Genomic DNA, 22,595 nt, shown 5'->3' with positions numbered 1-22,595 from the left:
GAATGATTTTTCTCAAATTTACTCAAAATGATACAAATATAGTACTCAACAGCCTATTTACATTTTTATAATGAAAACTATTTTAAATATAAACCGTTTTAATTTTAGACAAGCCTACAATTTCATGCCAGTTAAAAAGCAACACATACCCATTTTTTTTTCCAGTTTGACAGCCATCATTTGTTTTGTGTATTGCACTTAAAGCAGATTTACTTATGCATTTTAATTGGTACAGGACAACTTTACTTTCAAGCCTTATTAGTGCAAAACACAAGAGTTCATTTATTAAATTTTACTGTATACAAACGGTTCAGGTGTTTATGTTGATATTCTCTCCCTTCATTTGTACCAGTACATTGCATTAGAACAACAGAGATATAGAAGAAAAAGATCGGAGAGTGCATTTTATTTTTTTATTGTCTAAAAATACAATTACAAAAGTTTTGCTAAGTGACCATGATTGCATGTAAAGATGTCTATATTGTTGTAAATGCAAATTAAAAAAAACATTTACATTTATACTACCAGTAAGAGCTGGAGTAGTACAACTGTTTTTTTTTGTGTAACAGTTTGCTAAATTTAGCAGATTTTTTGTGTAATATAATTAAATGAAATAACCGAAGAAATTCAGGATGAAACTAGTTTGTGGTTGCTTTAATGTTCATGTTTAAAATCAAATACTCAATATATGGAATTTTTTTGCAGTCAGTACTGAAAGTAACAATAAATCTGGGTACTTTCTCACCATCTGGAACTATATGGAGAGCACACAAACACAAATCATGGAATCAGTATGTTGCAAACAAAACATTTCCCTTTACTGCCAAATGTCCATGAATAGACTATGATGATCCCTTCACCGACCCAGCACAGTAGCCAGCAGCGCCATCCGAATATACATCCCGTTCTCCGCCTGTCGGAAGTAAGCAGCCCGAGGATCCGTGTCCACTTCCACACTGAAAACAAAATAGGATTATAAAAGACGGCAAACAAAACTCTGTATTCGGCACTCGTTCGTGTAACTTCCTATTTTGCCTGCTTTTTAATTAAGAAGAGCAGACCTGATCTCATTGACTCTGGGAAGAGGATGCATGACCACCATCTTCCTTTTGGCTCCCGTCATGATATGTGGTGTGAGGATGAACTGGCCGAAACACTGTCAAAAAACAAGTATACCATTTATAATACGATGACATGTCAGATATAAAAGCAGATGCAACGACCTCCTCAGCAAAATCTCTCACTGCTTTGTACTCCTCTTCAGAGGCGAATCGCTCCTTCTGTATTCTGGTCATGTACAGGACATCAGTCTCTGGAAGGGCCTCTTCAATGCTGTTAAACTCCTCCTGTGGACATATTTGGAGAAGTTTAGACACATTTGAGGGGCTGGGGGGAGCAATGCAAATAAAAGCAAGTAACAGTCCACTCCTGAATTCATACTTTTGATTGTGATGTACCTGTTTAATGCCTTTGGAGGCCACAAAGTCAATGATCTCGGCAGGCATGCTGAGGTTCTTGGGAGCCACGTAGCGCAAAGTGATCCTGTACTGAGTAAGAAGTCTAGCCAGAGAATGCACAGTGCGACCATGTTTCAGATCGCCTACCATGGTAATCTGAGATAAAAAAAAAAAAATAAAAAAAAAGCACAACATTCTGTTTGGTGATGCTAGTGGCACAGAAATGGCACACTTCGGCTCAAAGTGGAAACTTCAACAAGCTAAAAGTATAAGACGACAATATTTTTCCCCATGTGAACTCACAGTCATGCCATTGACTGTTCCCAGCTCTTCTCGGATTGTAAAGATATCCAGAAGGGCCTGAGTGGGATGTTCTCCGACCCCATCACCAGCGTTGATCACCGGCCGTCGACAATGTCTTGCCGCACTCTACAAAGCAAAAAGATTTTCAGTTTAGACTGAGACACAGACCAATTATATTTAGCAAACACTAAAACATTCATTCAAATTAATTTTAATTATTAAATGATAATACAAAATGCAATATTGATTGAAAAAGTGACAAAGATGTTACAATATTTTACAACGTTTTCCTATTTTTTAAAGTTTAACTTTCCATTCAAAAACTCCTCAGGAATTAATGAAAAATGTAAAAAAAAAATTATAATCATTTCACAATATTACAGTTTTTACTGCATTTTGATCGATTAAATGCAGCCTTGCTGAACATAAGTCACTAGTGTGCATTACTTAAAAAAAAAAAATAAAAAAAAATAAAATAAAATAAAAAAATGCATTAACATGTGACTCACTTCTACAGCTCCAGGTATGGGGTGGCGCAGAACAATGACATCAGCATAGCAGCTCATGGTGTTAACCGAATCAGCCAGAGACTCGCCCTTCTGTGTGGAGGATGTGGACTCGCTGAAATGCACCACTGACCCTCCCAGACGGTGCATTGCTGCGGAGAATGAACTGCTGGTGCGAGTGCTCACTTCATAGAACATGGAGGCCATGACTTTACCCTGGGAGAAGAGCAGCAGAATGGAATTAAATAAAAGTTTATAAGAACATGTTATTTCTTCTATGTTCAAGACATCAAGAGGTTTTGTTTCCAAGGGCCACAGAAGCCCATTCCTAAAGGAAGAGATTGATCTCAAACTGACACATCACAGCCAGATTGAACAACATCCTCCTGACTCCAGACTGATGCTGACTTGAGCAGTTAAATACTCCAGCTGGGGAAGGTTTATGTAATAAATGCTCAAAATGGGCTGTAATACACTATAAATAATCCAGTGACATCTACTCTGTTATGGGACAGAATGATTCTCCGTAATCCAAAAATATTGTGGTCTACAGATTGAATCAAGGTCCAATCTACTTATTCCACATTCTTCTAAAAAAGTCTTTAAGTGTGAGACTCACCATATACCTTCAGGCAAATAACATATCCCATCTCTATATACACTTCTGTTCAAAAGCTTGGGGACTGTACAATTTTTAATTGTAATCATTTTTTTTTAATTAATGCTCAGTAAGGCTGCATCTATTATATCGAAGTACAGTTAAAAAAAGGGAGGGGGGGTAATATTTAGAAATATTAAAATAAATTGAATGCATTTTAAAATGCAATTTATTTTTTGTGATGCAAAACTTTTAGCAGCGGTGATTTGCTGTTCAAAAAACAGTTACTAATTTGTTTAAACTTTTGAACGGTACTTCATTTAAAAACAGTACTGCCTTTTGCTAACATCTGAAATAATCTTATGACAGAACTCTGTGTGAATGTAATAATCTTTAACTACACATTGTTCCAGTAAATAGATAAGCATTCTGTAATTACACTTGCATTTAAGTCTCATGGGTCATTTGTTCTCACAGTAGAGTTTTCGATCACAGAACATATTGACTTTTGATCCAATAAGACAAGAACCACTCTGACTGATTCAGTCAGCCAGAGTCATTAGACTGATTCAAACTAATAACTCATGAGTTAAAGTCTGTGTAAAGCAATATTAAAATCACACCACAAAAAAAGGAGTGGTTTAACCACCCAGCCAAATTTGAATGATAAAAAAAAGGTTTAAAAATCTGCCATCTCTCTTAATTGTCAAATGCTGCTTCAAACTGAATGGATAGGCTTTCCCATCAGCTTAGTTTAAATGAGGAGACTGAGCTGCTTTGTGAATTATCACAACCAGGTAATTTGTATTAACTTGACAAAAAGTGAAGAATTTACTAATAGCCCGTATACCTTCAAAATATCCAAGGGTCTTTCTTTCTGCACCATCAGACGAAGATTATGAGCCACATTGAACAAGTGTGACATCTGAAAGCCCAAGACAGACAAAAAAGATTGATGAGCCACTGTAAATACAAAAATACAATATTCCTGGACTCGACAACATGATGTCACCTGTTCCTTGCTGAACTGGCGCACGGACAGGATGTGCTGGCCCACCAGCGGGTGCAGCAGCGGGGAGGTCTGGGGGTGGGGCAGGATCTGCTGCTGTCCAGCTGGAGGTGACAGGATCCTGGCCAGGGGAGGAGGGTGTGCATATGTATCCACTGGGGTAGCCAATTCTGATAATGGAAGCAGAACAACGTCACAATCAGCAACTAATACATCACTGCCATGTATCAGTAAATCTCACTTTATGGCAATACACTGGACATGGAGCTCATTGAGATCAACCTGATTCACAAGGAACAGCATGCAAACAAAGCATGGGCAATGCAGGAAGACAGACCATTATGTCTTGTTTTATTATGCTTGTGTAAAGACTAAAATATGGATATTCATTTTCAATTCAGACAGTTGCAGAATCATGAAACTTTGATATTGATTTGAAGAAACCATACACATCACATGGACTTTACCCATTGTCTTTTGGGGTTGTATGGTAGATCTTTTGAAATCTGCATATAAAGACACGTCTTGCTTGAAATATGATAATATTGGACCTGAAAATGGTTCGGCTGATGCATGGGACATGCAAGCTCAAACAAATGAACAACTGGTGCTAGCAAACAAAAGCTGACATCCAAATGAACCACTGTCTGAAATTAAAAATGTGATAATTTTTTAACTGTAAACCAATCATTTGCAGCACAGAGGTTCAATTGGCACATAAACCCATGCACAAGCTCTCAGGGGAATACACTGTATGATATCAGCACCTGGAGGCAGACCGGGATCGGATGCACGGTGGATACGAGGGGGGAGAATGAAGCGTTCGTCCCCAGTTGAACGGCGTGGGCTCGGGGCACGGCTACGGACCAATTGAACAGGTGCTGCCTGACGGAGACGCTCAGGAGTCACTGCCTCACTCACACGCTGTAATTAACAAACATGGTTATTTGTTTCCCATTACACCACAGAAGACAAATGGTTTGGTGAGTTGATAGTTTTTTTTTGTCATCCAGTACACATTAGAAAGCAAATGCTAAACCATAAATAATGCATGTCCAGGTTTTTGAAGGGTCAGTTCATGCATTACCTTAGAAGCATCCTTTATCACCACAGCGGTTCCTGGCAGGGCTGCTGCCCATGACTTCACATCCTGACCATATCCTGGAGGTACGAATACCTTATAACAAAAATAAAAATTAAGCATAAAAAAAAAAAAAAAAAAAAAAAATGTTGTGGGTGCTATTTTTCAGCACAAATATACAAAATACAAAACTGCTTTCAACATTGATACCAATAAGAAATATTTTTTTCTGAAGTATCATATGAAACTAATGACTGGAGTAATGTCTTTAAAATATTATTTCACAATATTACTATATTTTATCCAATAAATGCAGCTTTTGGTTTTCTTTCAAAAACATTACATAGCACTGACCCCAAACTTCTGAACAGTAGTGTATTCAAGCATTAGCTTTACCTGTCCATCAATATATGCCACCTCTCCTCGGAGCACCACCCTCATGACTTTCCCCTTCACTTTCATGCCCTCGAATGGTGTCCACTTTGACTTGGTGAATTGCATGTGCTTTGGAATCGTCCACTCTTGCTCCAAGTCCACCTGGAAAATTCGAGCATCACTTTGAAATGAGAAAACTTTGTAATTTTTAGGCAGCCATTCACCATCTGAAGCATGTCAGACTGAAATACCTCTACATAAGTGTCCTCTTGAGCAGGAAGAGAGAATATTTTACTGGGGTTTTCATAGAGCCTCTTGATGACGTCATCAATGGTAAGGCGACCCTCGCTGACGGCCGTGAGCAGCAGAGGCAGCATAGTCTCCAGACCCGGGTAACCCGGAGGTGGTTTCTCAGAGTTTTTCTCCTCTACTGAATGAGGGGCTATAAGTGAAAAATAAATACAAGCTTACAAGAACTATTCAGGTGTCACATAAGTCACAGGAAGACATGTCCGAAATCAATTGGAAATTATATTGCACTATAGGAAAGAATAGGCTTAAAGTCTGTACAAAGTTTAAATGCAGCTTGAAAGTTCAAGCTGAATTTTAAATTGATCATTTTGGTCTCAGATTAGGGATTTTGAAACAGGTTTGTACAATTATTTGACAAGCAAACAAGATTAGATGTAAAGAGGTGAGGCACAGCAAAGAAATTTCATTATCATACACATAATTTTTATTATTACCATGGTCTGTTGCAAAACAGTCAATGATGTCTAGATTTTCCCACAATGCCTCCATGTCCTCACGTGTACCAAGCATGGGCCGCACTTGTGCCCTGCCGTCTCCAATGGCAGGCACGTTATCGTCACACAGGAAGAGATGGTGAGGTGCCACTTCACAAGTCACCTGGATGCCCTTTTGTTTAGCAGCCCGAATGATCAAAATCTGAGAAACGATGTATAATTTTAGTTACTTACAAGTACCAGGAACTGGATGAAGGATTTACCATGACAATAAAAAAAATGCAGTTGTTAGACTACTGTTCTTACCTCTTCCTTCTTGGCAACATGGCAGATATGAACGGGTCGCTGATACAGCTGCGCCACCATCAAGATTGCGGCCACCGTCTGCTTCTCTGCATGCGCCACAATGGGCAAGTGCTTTGGCCACTTTTCAAAGTGCTGCATGCAAAGAAAATGGTAATCAAATTCTACAATATGACATGATAATAAAACATGTCAAATTTCATTGAAAAATTACGTTATAACATTTTTCAAACTAAATTTTAAATAAAATGTTTAAATACATTTGATTTAAAATGGAATAAAAATAAATGCATTGTTATTTTAAATTGATTTTATTTTAAATCTACTTAAATGTCTCAAATTTATAAATATTAACTTTATTTTACAACTATTTTAAAATTAAGGTAAAAATATAATGAATTGAAATAAAATATTGCTGTAGTTGTTGTCCTTACCTCCATCCACAAAGAAACATTGTCCATTTTCAAAGTGGAATAAGTGTCATTTAAGTACATCTTCAGACCAGCTGTAGAGCTTGCAATGGACGGAAGTAGTGTAGCGTTGTCTGATGATGCCCCCACAAAAAGAGCATAATCACAGCGGCACCCGGCCTTGGCGAGCTAGACATATTCATGACAGAAGAGAGTCCATAATCACAATTGGATGTAAATTAATAACCAACCCAATATGTAATTTGTTGATGTTACCTTCTGTGCCATAGCAAAGGAGCTGGGGTCAATGATGGCAGGGTTGGTATTGGGCATGGCGCACACCATAGTGATTCCTCCGGCCAGAGCAGCAGCCGTGCCCGAGGAGAAGTCCTCTTTATGGGTGGCCCCAGGCTCCCGCAGATGCACATGGACATCAATCAAACCTTTAGACATTCAAGAATAAATGGAATCAGCCATACCAATGTCATATACTAGTGCTGACAGCTCAAAGAACAACATCTGAAAGGACGTGGCATTACTCACCAGGTAAACGGATGAGTTTCTGTGAGGTCATGCTGTCTATGTGAGTCTTAACACGAGGAGCCTGACCAATTTGCCTCAGCGCCTGCCAACAACACATACATTACAATCTTCAAAACTTTTATGGCTACAACAGCATAAACATGTCGCCTTAAAAATGGTTTTCAAAGCAGGATCACAAACCCGATTCACTCAACATGCCACAAGACTAGTCAGACCAGTTTCTTAGAATAAAATAAATAAAACTGTTACACTTCCCAGAACATCCACCTGATGGCGCATGGACTTGTTTTGGAAAAGCATCTCCAATCTGTAATTTTTAATGATTCAAACTCTAAACACATTTTTTACGTCCAGAATTGCTGGTGGGGTATGATGTGTAAACCTTGCCAAATAAACAAACAAACCAAAACAATAATTACCTGAAAAATAAAAAATAAATCCTGAATTTAGGTCTAAAAATGTAAACGTAAATATAACCTGTAAAATGTAAACAACCGTGACATATCCATTTTTTTCACATAAAATACTTAAAAATGCATTACTACTTATCATAACCTAGCTTCGGTGTGTTGGACAATAGAATTAAATGTTTAGAACAGGAAGTAAGTGCTGATAATTTAAGAGCTGTTATTTTATGATGTGCAATTAACAGTATTGTATAAACATTTTAAATCATGACTACTTGTTTTAAAGAGTTTTTTTTAAATAAAATTATATAATAAAGCCCAACAACCTTTTGCACTAGTAATGCTGATTATTTTTATTGCATCATGCTGTCGAACTGTCGAGCGAGTGGTGTTCCTGTGGATGATGTAGTAGAGAATATGCTAGTCTCAAGAGAACCAAGTTTTGTTTACAGCAAGTTAGCAGAAGCTAGAGATTACGGTTTATACATTTTAAACTACGGTTATCTTTCTTACAAAGACACATTGATTCACTTCAGAAGGATTTTATTAAACTCCCGGAGCCGTGTGGAGTACTTTTTATGATGGATGTGTGCACTTTTTTTATGCTTCAAAATCTTGACCATCATTCACTGCCATTATAAAGCTTGGAGGAGCCAGGACATTTTTAATATAACTTGTTTGAATTTGTCTGAAAGAATAAAGTCATATACGGCTAGGATGGCTAAAGGGGGAGTAAATCATGGGATAACTTTAAATTTTTGGGTGAACCATCCATTTAAAAGCAGCCCAGGCTATACTACTTGGATCAATCAACATCCAGAAAAAAAGGTGCAGCTATTTTTCTGTTTAACTTTGATTAGTGTTGGTAAAAAAAAAAAAAAAGAAAAAAAAAAGAAAGGGAAATCAAGGCCTAAACTGACTATACAAAACGGCTTTTTTTCACCTGCAGAGCAAAGCGAATAAAACATTTAGCAAATGTCAAGGAATGGGAGGTCAGCAGCGCCATACAAGTGTCATTACTTTAGGTGTGATTCTTAATAGGGAGATTCACGAGTCAAGAAACTGGTGAAAAGTAACAGGATTTACAGAGGATTCGTACTTTCATCCTGAAAAAAGCAGCGGCGACGATAACATTCTCTTTCTCATGCATTTTTAATGGCCACATCTATAGCATAAACCTTTTATTTTGTTGGGTTGTTAATGAGAGTTCGTCACAGCTCACCTGAACAAACAACTTTGTGCACTTGATGTCAATGATGAGTGGAACAGAGTAGTCTATGGCCATTCGACGAGTGCGGTAACCTTTGGTCACAAAGGAGGACAAGCGTCTTCCACCAGAGTTTCTCATGGACAGATTGATGACCAAGTCAAAATGGTTCTCTTCCAGATAGTCCATGATGTTCCTTTGTTTGTCCTTATTTGGACAGTCACTCTCCTCTTCAAAAGGCCAGTCCACTGACATCACCTGACAGGAGACAGATAAACAAATAGAATTGCAGCGTTAAATGAGCTGTAAAAGAAAAACGCAGCAGAAACGTATTAAAAGACATATTTTAATAAATTACTATGTTTTTTTATTCACTGTACCTTGACTCCATGTTCAGTATAGAAGTCAGCAGTGCCTAGACTGGCATACAAGTTATAACCCAAACTCTCCAAAGTCTGGACTGTGGGCAGGAGCTCGCTCTTATTCTGAAAGAAGAATTTACACCGAATACATTTCTTTCACTTAAGAAACTAGATTTTCTTCATTCTCTGAAAAAAGTGAGAGTGAATGTGCAAAATGCGCACCACTATACTAGTGCTGTTGCTCATTTCCAGGGAGTTTCTATGTAGTTGTTAATGTGTTGTAAGTGGTTTTAAATATGTTGACATGCGGATGCTAATGTGATCTGTGAGGTTGCTAGAACACTGCTAGTTGGTCGTTTACATGTCCAGTTGAAATAGTCTTTCAAAGGGCCCCCTTCAATGCAAGTCTATACAATTTGTGATATACAAAGGACATAAATATATACACACGTACATCTACACACACACACACCAAATGCTTAATGTATAGCTCACAAACCACACGATTTGTGGTATTTTTATCTGTGGGAAACAGCACAGGACAATCAATTCACGCCAAATTTCAGGGTTACCGTTTTGTTAAAAGTGACTGGCTTTTATATGTAATGGAGTAAGCAGCTTTCAGTAATGTGAATTAGATTATGAAACAAATTAATATGAATAGAACTCAAATGAATCAACTTGCTGTAAAGTAATCCACTACCTTGTAACTGCCAATAGAGAGGAGAATATTCTTTTTAGGGATTTTGAAGCCGGTACTAAGCATGGCTTTTAGATAGGCCTCATATCGGTTTTCTCCGAAGCAGGCCACTTCTCCAGTGCTGGTCATCTCAACACCTAAAACCACATCTGCTCCAGCCAGCCGTGAGAAGGAGAACTGCGGAACCTGAGGGTCAAACGCAGATCTTTAGATCTTAGAAAATACTGAGAACAAAAACAGACATCACCAAGAGTTCAATACCTTAACTCCCACAATGCCAATCCCCTTCATCAGCCCAACAGCCTCAACTTCCTTTCCCAGTATGACTCTTGTTGCTAGGGCAACAAGATCGACACCAAGTGTTTTGGACACAAAAGGGAAGGAGCGTGAGACTCGCACGTTGCATTCGATCACCTTCAGCTGATCATCCTGTGAACAAACACACAATTTAGTTTCAGCATCAAATATTTAGAAATCCTAGCATTAAAAAAAATAAAAATTTACTCACTTTGGCAATGAGCTGCAGGTTGAAGGGGCCAGTGACCTGTAGCTCCTGGCCGATCGCGTGAACGATCATCTTAATGCGCTCCATGGTTTTCTGGTTGATGTCCTGAGGAGGAGTCACCAGAGTGGCATCTCCAGAATGAACCCCTGCGTTCTCCACATGCTCAGACACCGCTATGGCAATGACCACTCCGTCACAGGCCACAGCATCCACATCTATTTCCTGAAAGCAAAATATCACCATCAAATAAACACTGCAAAATTTGATAGTGCAAACCATGCAACCACAATAGGTTTAAACCGCTATATTACTAAAGAGCAGATCAGTGCTGTACTTGTTAACTAAAACTACTAAAAATTAAAATACATTTCCATAATTTAAATAAAGAAAACATAATATATAAATTAGATGAAAAACTTAAAAACAAGTTTATATTGTGGTAAAATACAATAAAGCTAGTAATAACACTAAAAATAAATAAATAAATAAATAAAATGAAAACCGAAACAAAAAGCTAATTAAAATATTAAAAAACTACATAAATAATACTTAAATAACACTAGTAAGGATGAACCAATATAAAAGTTCTGGATTATACAAACATTTTCAATTTATGATAACATATGGATAATATTTAAATTCTATAATATGTAAAAAATAAAAAAAATAAAATCTAAAATCTATAATTTTAAATCATTTTAAATGCTATAAGCGAGTTAAGGCATTACAACTGACATCATAATTTAGAATACTGAAAATATAATTTAACAGGATTATTTGAGACAAGTGGAAATCTAAAAGCTAAAAATAGGGGAAACAACCATACAATTAAATATCTCATTTGTATTGATATGAAAAAAAAAAAAAAACCTGAATACAAGCTGGTAGCCTAATCACACATTCATATAAGCATTTTCATGCAATCGTTTTCTTCCATTCTCACTAATTTAAGCAACACTAGCTACTAGAAAGGCAAAGCAACACTTTGGCATGAAATGAACGGTTATATTGTATTACATTCTCACCCCTGGTGACGTCTGTGCTGAAAAACATGTTCAACCAGTATTTTTTTTTTTATGTTATTTGTTATTTTGTGCCAATTGACTGCATTTCCTCATAATTAAATCCCTTCTCTCCCATATATCCAAAAATGCATTATACTATTAACTGGAACCACCTGAAGGAGGGTTCATGTTTTTATAGACTTTTTTTTTTTTTTACTAACCTTGGCTTCCTGAATGAACTTGGAGATGACGACAGGGCGCTCCTTTGACACTGCAACAGCATTTCTCAGGTACTTTTCCAGTTCAGTGTCTGAGTAGGCAACATTCATAGCAGCCCCGCTGAGAACATACGACGGCCTCACTAAGCAGGGATAACCCACGGTCTCACAGAAACCCACAGCAGACTACAAGAGAAATGTCAAAGGGTATTTGATGTTACAAGCAATTATAGAAGAACTCTTTGAACTAAATTAATTAACTTAATATCTTACCTCAGTATCAGACAGCTCTTTCCATCGGGGCTGACTGATTCCTATGGTGTCCAGCATCCTGGAGAATTTGAAGCGGTTTTCTGCAGAGTCAATGTATTCAGGTGAGGTGCCCAGGATCCTGCACTGCTGTCTGTGCAACGACATGGCGATGTTGTTGGGCAGCTGTCCACCCATTGACAGAATAATTCCCTCTGGGTTCTCCATCTCATATATATCCATCACCACCTGCAAGTAAAAACAGACATTTATAAGAAGCAGACAAATTCAATTTATTAAAATATTTAAAAGTAATTAACTGTCATGTTTAATATTTTATTATGATCTGATACTAGATATTGATATATTATTAAATATTTTATTATAATTTATAAATTATTTAAACGTTATTTTTATTATAAATGTTATTCACATTTATAGCATTTAATAATAATAACAACAATTAAAAACATTACAATTCTGAACTATCCATCTAATTTAAAAACAAATAAATCATTGGTAATTTTAACAAATTAATTTAAACATAATGCACAGTTTAAAAGGTGTACTATCGATTAAAGATTAGGTAAAGATCACAAACAATTTCGTAACATGTATGTGTTTAGGAGACTAATTTTAAGTCAACTTCAAACAAAGACAAAAGGCAATCTAAATGAAGCAGAATTAAATATCCATCATAAAATCCATAATATCAGCGGTTAAATGATAGAATTAGGGATACACAGTGTATTCGTATCCTAAGGAGCTTAAAAGTATTTCAGTTATCAGGACAACTGCTGAGAATACACCAAATATCCACATTTAATTTCTTACCTCAAAGGAGATCTCATCAAAATACAGTCTATCGCACATATCATAATCTGTGCTGACCGTTTCTGGGTTGTAGTTCACCATAATTGTTTTGTATCCCATCTGTGAAATGAATAGTTCACGAACACTCAATGAAATAATGAACTCGCATTTCCTACTTCAATTCAATTAGTCTTTTTCCTCTTTAATCTGCATGGCTCACCTTCCTCAGCTCAACAATACACCCAACAGCGCACCAATCAAACTCCACACTGCTTCCAATGCGGTAAACCCCAGAGCCGATCACCATGACATGGGGCTGCTCAAAAACCACATCGCTTTCTGAGCCGTTATAGGTCAGATACAGATAGTTGGTGTGGGCGGGCCACTCAGCTGCCACGGTGTCAATCTGTTTGACCACTGGAAGGATCTTCCAGTCACGTCTCATCTTCCTGACGGCCAGCTCAGTGCTGCGACAGGGGAAAGAGATTGGTCTACTGCAGCCCATATTAACTTTTTCTTGTAAAACAAGTCCAGAATTGACGCTTAAACAGCCTGATTTAGTAAAAGAAATATCAAAATAGTACATTTATATCTGTAACTCTAAATTATTCAGCATACCTTTGCACAGCTTGGGCGATCTGTTTGTCAGAGAAGCCCAGCTGTTTAGCTTTCCTCATGACCTCAGGTGGCATGGCGCTCTCATCCTTATTATACGCCTCTAGAAGTTTCTCATGGTTGGTGATATTCTTCATCTTGTGCAGAAACCAGTGGTCTATCTTGGTCAGCTCATAGAGCCGTTCAACTGTGTAGCCGGCACGCAGGGCAGCTGCCAGAACAAAGATGCGCTTGTCTGTGGGTGTCTGCAGCTCCTGAGATGAGACAAAATATATATATATAAAAAAAAAGATAATTTCATGTAGTTTTTTTTTTTGTCTACTTGCAAAAAAACAAATAAATAAAAGTTAGCCTGACATGGGAATGAGATTTAAGATGTGCAACTTCACAAGAAACTAGTGTTGTCAAAAGTACTAAATGTTGGTAATGAAATTTAAAAAATGTGATAATGCCAACATTTCCCACTAGCATTTTGTGAGCTGTTGAGGGGATTCTTAAATGGTGTTCTTGTGCTCAACAGATAAGTCTGTGATTGGCTACAATGATCATCACTTCACGCTCATCACGCTCTTGAAGAGTGTGAAACCATGATCATTGTAGCCAATCACAGACATATCTATTGAGCACAAGGACAAAATGGCCAATCAGAGGATGCACACAACAAAATGCTAGTGGGAAACGGTCACTTTTTTTTTTATTTCAGTACCGACATTGGTACTTTTGATAACACTAGGACAAACCTCTTCAGACGCTGGTTTGATGGTGTGGTCGAAACCAACACAGTTCTCATCAACCATTCTCAAAGCTTTCTGGAAAGCCTCTTCAAAGCTGCGGCCGATGGCCATCACTTCTCCTGTGATGGAAGAGAGCGCTGAATGAGATACAACATACTGGATAGCTGAGCTCAGAAAAGATAGCACCTTCTGAACTAAATATGCTAATTCGGCCTTTTTCTAATAAACAGAACTTTGCCATTTTAAAATTCACAAACAATATTTTTTTTAGAAAATGGTGCTTTAACAATTAAACATTTTTAACTATGATTATTAAATATGCACCAACTTGAATAACTTTGAAATGCAAACTGTAATAGTCCCTTTAACAATTACCATCAGCTTGGTTTAATATTACAGTTACCAAATTAGATAAATGTTGCTACAGCAATTCTAATGTAACTGGTAAGGCAGATATAAAAATCAATCATTTTTATAATTTCAAAAAAGTAGCAAGGAATAGCAAAAAGGTCGTTGTTTGTAAGAAGTAAAAATTGGTAAATTCAACTAAACATACTTTTCATCACTAAACATTAATTGCCTATTGCACTAAACTCTTATAAATCTGGTATAAAAAAAGACAGTGTTTTTATAGTATTTTACATTCTCTTATTTTTAATTTTCATTTTAATTTACATTATAATTTAATAGACTAAGTTTTAGTAATTATGTGCATTTAGAATTTTTGTTTGTCTATTATATTTCTATTTAGCTTTACATTTATTTCACATTTAGATTATAGATAATCTATATTTACATTTTATAGTCAGTTTATCCATCTAATATTTCATTTTATTTTAATAAAAAAAATGTTTTAATGGTTTTAGTTAACAATAACACTGGTTTGAAAATTACAATATACAGATTTCTACTGCAAATTTATTTCTTCTTTTTTTTTTTTTTTTGCATAGGAAGCTCACCGACGCTCTTCATGGAACTGCCGATTTTAGTGCTGACTCTGAGGAACTTGCTCAAATCCCAACGAGGAACCTTGACCACACAGTAATCCAGACTGGGCTCAAAGTTGGCAGTTGTTGAATTAGTCACTGAATTCCTAGAAAACAGTTACTTTTAAGCAACTTTGAAAAGTACAATATGAAGTGTACAATTACTTTCTGTATAATAGCTCATTTCAATAAATAAAAAAAGAGCTCACTTTAGCACAGGTAGAGGGATTCCCAAACTGAGCTTAGCGGCCACATAGGCCAGCGGGTAACCTGTGGCCTTACTGGCCAATGCAGAGCTTCGTGAAAGACGAGCATTGACTTCAATGATGTAGTACTGTCAAGACACAAAGAATGAGATTATGGGTTGATCGCTGCTTTTTAGAACTAATTTTTCCTGAATGATGTAAGCGACTAAATTACCTGCTCAGATTCAGGATTTAGGGCATACTGAATGTTGCACTCTCCCACGATGCCCAAGTGGCGAATAACTTTGATAGCAGTGTTTCTCAGCATATTGTATTCATAGTCATTAAGTGTCTGACTGGGAGCCACCACTATGGACTCCCCAGTGTGGATTCCTAGAGGATCAACATTCTCCATATTACAAACCTAAATGAGAAGAAACAAATGAGAAAAGAAATGTTAAAACAAACACACAAATGTGAACGCACAAAGTAAATTGGGATAAGTGTTTGTGTAAATAAAATTGACAGAATAAGCTCTAGGTGCTTCATACCGTAATGCAATTGTCATATGCGTCTCGCACCACTTCATACTCGATTTCCTTCCAGCCTTTGAGTGATTTGTCAACCAGGACTTGTGATGTGTGGGCGAAGGCCTGGGTGACCAATGTGATCATTTCCTCTCTATTATTGGCAAAGCCTGAACCCAAACCACCCAGGGCAAATGCAGAACGGACCAGAACAGGATAGCCGAGTCTTTCAGCGGCAGCAACTGCCTATAGGATAAATAAATAAATAATTTAAAATTTATATAATAATAATATCAAAAATTTTGACTTTATAATAGGCTACTATTTCCTAGGGTACCAATGGGTCTGTATACATAAAGATTTATTTTATGGTACATTTGAGATCAGAGTAATGAGCTTAACCTGTTCAACAGACATGGCCGCTTCACTGGGGGCAACGTGCTCATTGATTTCCTCCATCTTTTCCACAAAGATCTTTCTGTCTTCAGTCATCTCTATGGAAGCCACTGGGGTTCCAAGCACACGCACTTTGTATTTTTCCAGCACTCCTTGCTTGGTGAGCTCCACACCACAATTCAGAGCCGTTTGACCGCCAAATGTGAGCAACACCCCATCTGGACGCTCGTTCTTTATCACCTATTTGTAGAACAGCAGGACGAACGCTTGAACTCGAAAATGGTTTGGAGTTAAAAACTGTTTTTAAAGCATTATTAACATTTTCAAAATCTGTCAAGAAAACTAGACCATGTAAATTACTCCGAGATGGATAGCGTTCTCTTACCTGTGTGACATACTCTGGTGTAATTGGGAGGAAGTAGACTTTGTCTGCCAGGCCCTTTGAGGTCTGTACTGTGGCAATGTTCGGGTTGATGAGAACGGTTTGGATGTTCTCTTCTTTAAGAGCTTTTATAGCCTAAGAAAAAACAAAATCAAATAACATTGGGGGAAAAAAGTGCTTGCATATAATTTTGGTTAACTTATTACACAGATGATTAGATTACAATTATTAGACAAAATGTCTTTCCACTAGTCGACGGTTTAAAACACTCAGTCGTAAGCTTCAATTACTCGAAGATCAAGCAAGTTTCAAATTAAAACAGAAAACTGATAAAATATTACAACTAAAAACATTAGTTGGCTAGTGAGATGCGGCGACTCAAAGTTTGACAATCACCTGAGATCCAGAATAGTCAAACTCTCCAGCCTGTCCAATGGAAAGCCCTCCTGAACCTAGAACCAGAACTTTACGAGGTCGAACAAATGCTTCCAAGTCAGGAGATCCAGGGAAAGTCAGGTGCTCTGTTAGTTTTTGCTTAACTGCAAAAGTGATAAGGGTTCATGAATAATTAGTCAGGTCAACAGAATTAATCACATCAATAATAATGTCTTTCCAGTACATGTTAACAATCCTTTGAGGAATATGCTTGTTTGACAGTCATCAGTACATCATAACAAATCACCTGATTTTCCAGTTTTGCCCTCTTTAGCATCTTTGACTGTATCCAGGAACACATCAAAGAGACCAACAAGGTCAGTTGGGCCTGCCATGTGTTCAGGATGGAACTGGACACTGAAAATGAGAAGAATAAACATAAATTATCAACAACAATTTTATACAACATTTATGCCAATTGATAGTGTATGTAATGAAGACGCCAATGGGAAATGAAGGCCAACCTGAAGAGTGGTTTGTGGTTATGAACAATGCCCTCACTGGTTTGGTCATTGGCGTTGGTGAAGAGCACATCCCAGTCTTCTGGGAGAGTTTTGGGATCCACAGCAAACCCATGATTCTGAGAGGTGATGAAACAGCGATTTGTCCCTTTATGGATGCAGGGTTGGTTATGGCCACGATTACCATACCTGAAATATACAAGTCCCATGAATTAAATTGTATCATCTTATTGTGGATCTTAAAAAATGTACAATGATTCACAGACAAAAACCATGTCTGAACGAACCCGCTAACTGTCTGCTTCTGAAAAAAAAAAACAAAAAAAAACAAAAGACCTGTACACTGGCATCTCATCCGGCCTTGAGCACAAGCAAGCAAAGCAAATATCCCAGGACTCTTACAAAAACACTACCGCTTATCCCAGAACCAGACTAGACTGCTGAGCTCAGCAACAAGATTTCACACCATGCTGCTCCTTCATGAAAACTGGAATGGCATGGCTTTTTTCCTCTGCTAACCCCTTAATCCACTAACCATAACGTGATGCTGTCTGGTTCAATTACACTGTAAAAACCCTATTGTTATTATCCTTTATCTTGTTTTCATTACATTTTACAAAACAAGTACAAGTTTCCTTGAGAAATTAAATTGTACAACATATTGAGAATCACGTATCTTGAATATAAGAGCATTATATTAACCTTAATAAAAGACCAATTTAATAAAAGCCATTTTTACTTAATATCTTTATGTAGGTACAACCGCATTACATTTTACTTTTATTTCATATGTGATTTTAATAACATGCACAGCTATCCTTCAATTTTTCTTTAATAAATGTGATGACAACATCCAATAAAGGGATAGTCCATCCAAATATACATAAAAGTCTGTCATTATTTACTTTACTACTTTACCCTCATGTCGTTACAAATCTGTATGACTTAATTCTGAGGAACATAGAAGATGAAAATTTTAACTATCTTTTTTTGTCCGTACAATAAAGGTCAGTCGGCTTCGATGTTGATTAGTTCCCAACATCCAAACTGTATTCAACAGAATAAAAATGCATGCATGTTTGGAATGATATTAGGGTTAATACATGAAAATTTTCATTTCTGAGTGAACTATGTTTATGAAATGTGCTTTAGAAGTCAGCAGAAAGTGTAAAACATTAACAAGTTGCTTACTTCATTTTGTATGTCTTTGCGCCAATGACCAAAGATAGCAGCTGATGGCCCAGACAAATCCCAAAGACAGGTTTGGGATTCTCCACACATGCAACCTTCCGTATATTCTCTACGGTCTCCTTACAGTACTCAGGATTGCCAGGACCATTGCTGATAAACAACCCATCAAATTCTAGAGAAACACAGAAGCACAGTGATATAATTTTCTATTGATTACTAGAATTACTATTAGTGTCTAAAGTCTAGTAATATAGCCATGCAAAACATGTTCTAACCCTAAAACAGCAGATTACATGCATCTTTAAATAAGCATTTAGAAAAAACCAACACATGCTTCAGTAATATGTGGAAAACCATGCCATGGCTCACCATTGCTGTCTAGAGGATAATTCCAGGGGACAACGGTGACCCGGGCACCTCTCTGGCACAGGCAACGGATCTGGTTGTACTTGATGCCACAGTCTATGGCAGTGATTCTCACTGTGCCTTCTGGATTAAAAACTTTTGGTTCCTGTTGAATCAGGCATAAATAACTCAAGATATAAGCTGCCATTAAACAATATTAAATAAATTAAATTGAATCTGAGAACACAAAAGACACGTACTTTCATGGAAACTTCCTTAACAAGATTTCGGGTGTCTGGATTATCAAATGGAATGTCATTGGCAGAAGTTCCTTCCACCACAAGTTTTCCCAACATGGTTCCCTTTTCTCTGATCTTTTTGGTCAAGCATCGTGTGTCAACCCCTGATTTCACAGTTAAAAATGTATTATTTGTATTAATTCTAAAACCTAAACCAAATCACTTACTTCAAAGAACTTGTACTAACTGACCTTCAAGTCCAGGGATGCCTTGCTCTCGGAGCCACTGATCCAGAGACTTGGCGGAGCTCCAGTGACTGGGATTCTCAGAGAGCTCCCCAACAATCAGAGCCGCAGCATGGATTTTGGAAGATTCAAACCACTAGACCACAAAGAGGAATATTTAGAACAAATCATAGCAGTAGTATTAGAACAATCGGTTTTAGAAGCCTTATGAAATGATAAAAGTGCTACAGTGTGAATAAAAGGAAAAACACCTTGCTGAGTCCAAACTCTCCATCTTCATCTTCTGGAACACCATAATTTCCAATCAGCGGATATGTCAGAGTTAGTATTTGGGACTTGTAAGAGGGATCTGTTAGAGCCTCTGGATAACCCACCATTCCTGTCTGGAAGACTGTGGACACACAATATATGACTTGATGTCAAAAGTGCCGGTATTGTACATCAGTTACTTTTTTTACTTGATCGTTATTACAGATTGTCTACTTGAACGTTTACATGGAACCAATTTAAAAGGCTACATGCCAATTTTTAAAATGTTTAAAGTCTAACCAAATAAAGAAGCCAATAGAATATTAGTTGCGGTGAATCAAAAATGATTTTAAAAATAGTGAGATTATAGTAGTGTTACTGAAATTTCTACATCATGACCATCTTAGTAGGACTACTGGTTGCAGTCAGTATGAGGGGTATTGTCATTCCTAATGCAACTGCCTGCAAATATATGTCTAAATGAATAATGAGCATGAAATTGAAGGGGGAAACACAATTTATACTTCTGCCCTTCAAATGTGTTGGCATTCAATAGTCTGTCTTAGCCTTCAATGACAAAAATGCATACTTGTCAAACTTTGGGACATTTTCCAGATTTATTTTATATGGAGAATATTTTGGACTATGAGGGGCATTTAGGTAGATCGCCACAAATTATATTTTTTTATTTTTTTGGTCAATTGTCGTCACTGAGCAGAGCAGGAACCTAAAAATATGCCTGGGATGTCAGCCATGTGTTACACATGCCAAAGGAAGTCCCTATGATGAGTGTACACTTTTAAACGTTTAGCGGGATATTTTTAACTTTCTGATCATCAGTTACACATTTATAAGCCACGCTTTCCGGTCAGAAAGAGAGAGCAGCGGTAGAAAACAGGGCTGAGAGGGACACACATTTCTTGTACATTTCTTTTGATTTCACTGAACTTACCAACTTCACCGGACACTGAGGATACGGCACCGAACAGACGGCCTTTAAATGTTGTCCCGTCCTCCAATACTAAAGATGCAGTTTTCATCAACATGACTGAATGTTAGTATTCCTAACGCAAAAAGAATCTCAACGCTTAATAGTAAGGTATATGAACAGAACTGGATGGCCCGTGTGGCGCGTTTTCCCTCTTCGCAGAAGTTTCCACGTGAAAAGCACGCTGCATAAGGTGAAGATCACCCGGAGACGGATTAAATATATGCGATTGCGATGTTAGATATTGGTATCTAGGCCAAATATCATGCTGTCCTGATGTAGAAGAAGCTCATTTGCCGATTGCGATGCTTTAAGTTGGTTAAAGGTTAAATCTCTGGTTGGTAAATTAGAGATAAGTCCACGCTGTGCTCCATTCACAGCAGCGTGGAGCCGTGCGCATGAACTTCAGCTGGTTTTATACTAGCGTGCAAAACCACTGCGCGTCACCACGTCAGAAAGGAGGGGGCAGGGGCCTGCTCTAGGCTTCGTTCACAAAAATTACAACGATGCTTAATTATCCGCTTTCTTGAAATTTTTTATATAAAAAAAATTAATGATAAATTGCAAAAGTATCAAATATATCTCATGTATTTTAACCTGTATGTAAGGCTCACATTGAATACCCCAAAATAAAAATAAATTATATTGTAAATGTACAATATAACCACATTAGTGAAAATCAGAAAGTTCTATAATATAATAGATATACAATGCCACCTGCAGTGAATGGGTGCAGTCAGAATGAGCGTCCAGATGGATGAAAAAAAATCATCACAACAATCTACAAATAATCCACTTCACTTCAGTCCATTGATTAATGTGTTGTGAAGTGAAATGCTGTGTTTGTAAGAAACACATATATAAGACATTTTTCAACTTGCAAACATTGCTCCTGGCTAAAATTATGAAGCTTCCTTACATAATTTCCCTCCAGTGGAAAAGTCATCTTGTCTGAATCAGGAGAGAAATAGGCATAGATCAAGCAACTTTTACATGTGAAGCCCTTGACTAGCAATACCAAAGTGTTTTTTTTACATTTTTAATAATTTTTTTACTTGAATGTTTAGATTCTTTGTTATATTTGTTCATTTTTGCATCAGTTATTATTTATAACAATAAAGATAAAATAAAAAATAGCCATTATTAATCTAGCACTGATGATAAAGAAAAGAAGTGGGGGGAAAGATAATGTATGTTGCTAGATGATTTTGCTTTGGAACCTTAAGAAAATTTACTTAGCTGACTATTGACTTCAAACAGCTGTAGCTCAGTAATTTTTCATCCGATTCCAACATCATTATGAAGGTATTTTAATGGAGTAAAAACAATTAATACATTTTGTTTTTTGCTCATTGTGATTAATTTTGCCTAAAAGTATGCCTCGTTTGGCAAAAAAATAACCACAAAGCAGCTATTTACAGTATTTCTTTGTAACTCATTGACACGTGAACTTCTCCTTTAAATAACGCAATACTCTGTCCTCAATGTGTATGATGCTGCTCACTTTAAGCACTATTAGACGTGAATGAATTGATTCAGAAATTCGACACTTCCTTATGGATGCTTTAAATTTGACAAAGCAGTTTCAGAAAGTATTTATTGATCTCGTCAATTCGAGAATTTAGTTTTGCTTTACCAACATTTTTTAATTGGCTGTTAAAGTTTTATATAGGAATGAATAAATACACAAATACTGTCTAATCAGAATAACAGTGCTTTGGCAAGTTCAAAGGCCAATTTAAAAGGGGGGATCGAGTGGAAGCGTCAATCGTATTTCAGGGTTGCTGTGCCACTTTATCACAACCCTGCTAAAATATAGTC

General features: G+C 37.0%; 1 protein-coding gene across 1 annotated transcript; it reads right to left on the bottom strand.

The window, feature by feature from the left end:
- Positions 1–399: 399 nt before the first annotated feature.
- LOC113051032 (CAD protein-like) lies at positions 400–21,181 on the bottom strand. The gene is made up of 43 exons (XM_026214634.1): positions 20,739–21,181; positions 19,789–19,928; positions 19,544–19,673; positions 19,314–19,456; positions 19,078–19,219; positions 18,709–18,880; positions 17,521–17,706; positions 17,304–17,413; positions 17,018–17,160; positions 16,625–16,756; positions 16,246–16,479; positions 15,868–16,089; positions 15,552–15,740; positions 15,341–15,465; positions 15,105–15,238; positions 14,152–14,264; positions 13,415–13,665; positions 13,017–13,263; positions 12,818–12,916; positions 12,008–12,232; positions 11,738–11,920; positions 10,516–10,734; positions 10,269–10,436; positions 10,011–10,193; positions 9,326–9,430; positions 8,961–9,203; positions 7,332–7,413; positions 7,065–7,231; positions 6,813–6,977; positions 6,382–6,513; positions 6,076–6,277; positions 5,581–5,771; positions 5,351–5,491; positions 4,961–5,050; positions 4,641–4,797; positions 3,877–4,043; positions 3,715–3,789; positions 2,270–2,482; positions 1,761–1,886; positions 1,458–1,613; positions 1,245–1,346; positions 1,062–1,156; positions 400–956 (listed from the first exon to the last, which is right to left on the bottom strand). Exons 1-43 carry the CDS (start codon positions 20,830–20,832, stop codon positions 857–859), a joined length of 6,693 nt encoding a protein of 2,230 aa, XP_026070419.1. The 5' UTR covers positions 20,833–21,181; the 3' UTR covers positions 400–856.
- Between the last annotated feature and the right edge of the window lie 1,414 nt (positions 21,182–22,595).

Source organism: Carassius auratus, chromosome 31, assembly GCF_003368295.1.
Source record: "Carassius auratus strain Wakin chromosome 31, ASM336829v1, whole genome shotgun sequence".
NCBI classification, from domain to species: Eukaryota; Metazoa; Chordata; class Actinopteri; order Cypriniformes; family Cyprinidae; genus Carassius; species Carassius auratus.
The sequence above is the reverse complement of the archived record's forward strand: the minus strand, read 5'-3'. Positions and strand labels throughout refer to the sequence as shown.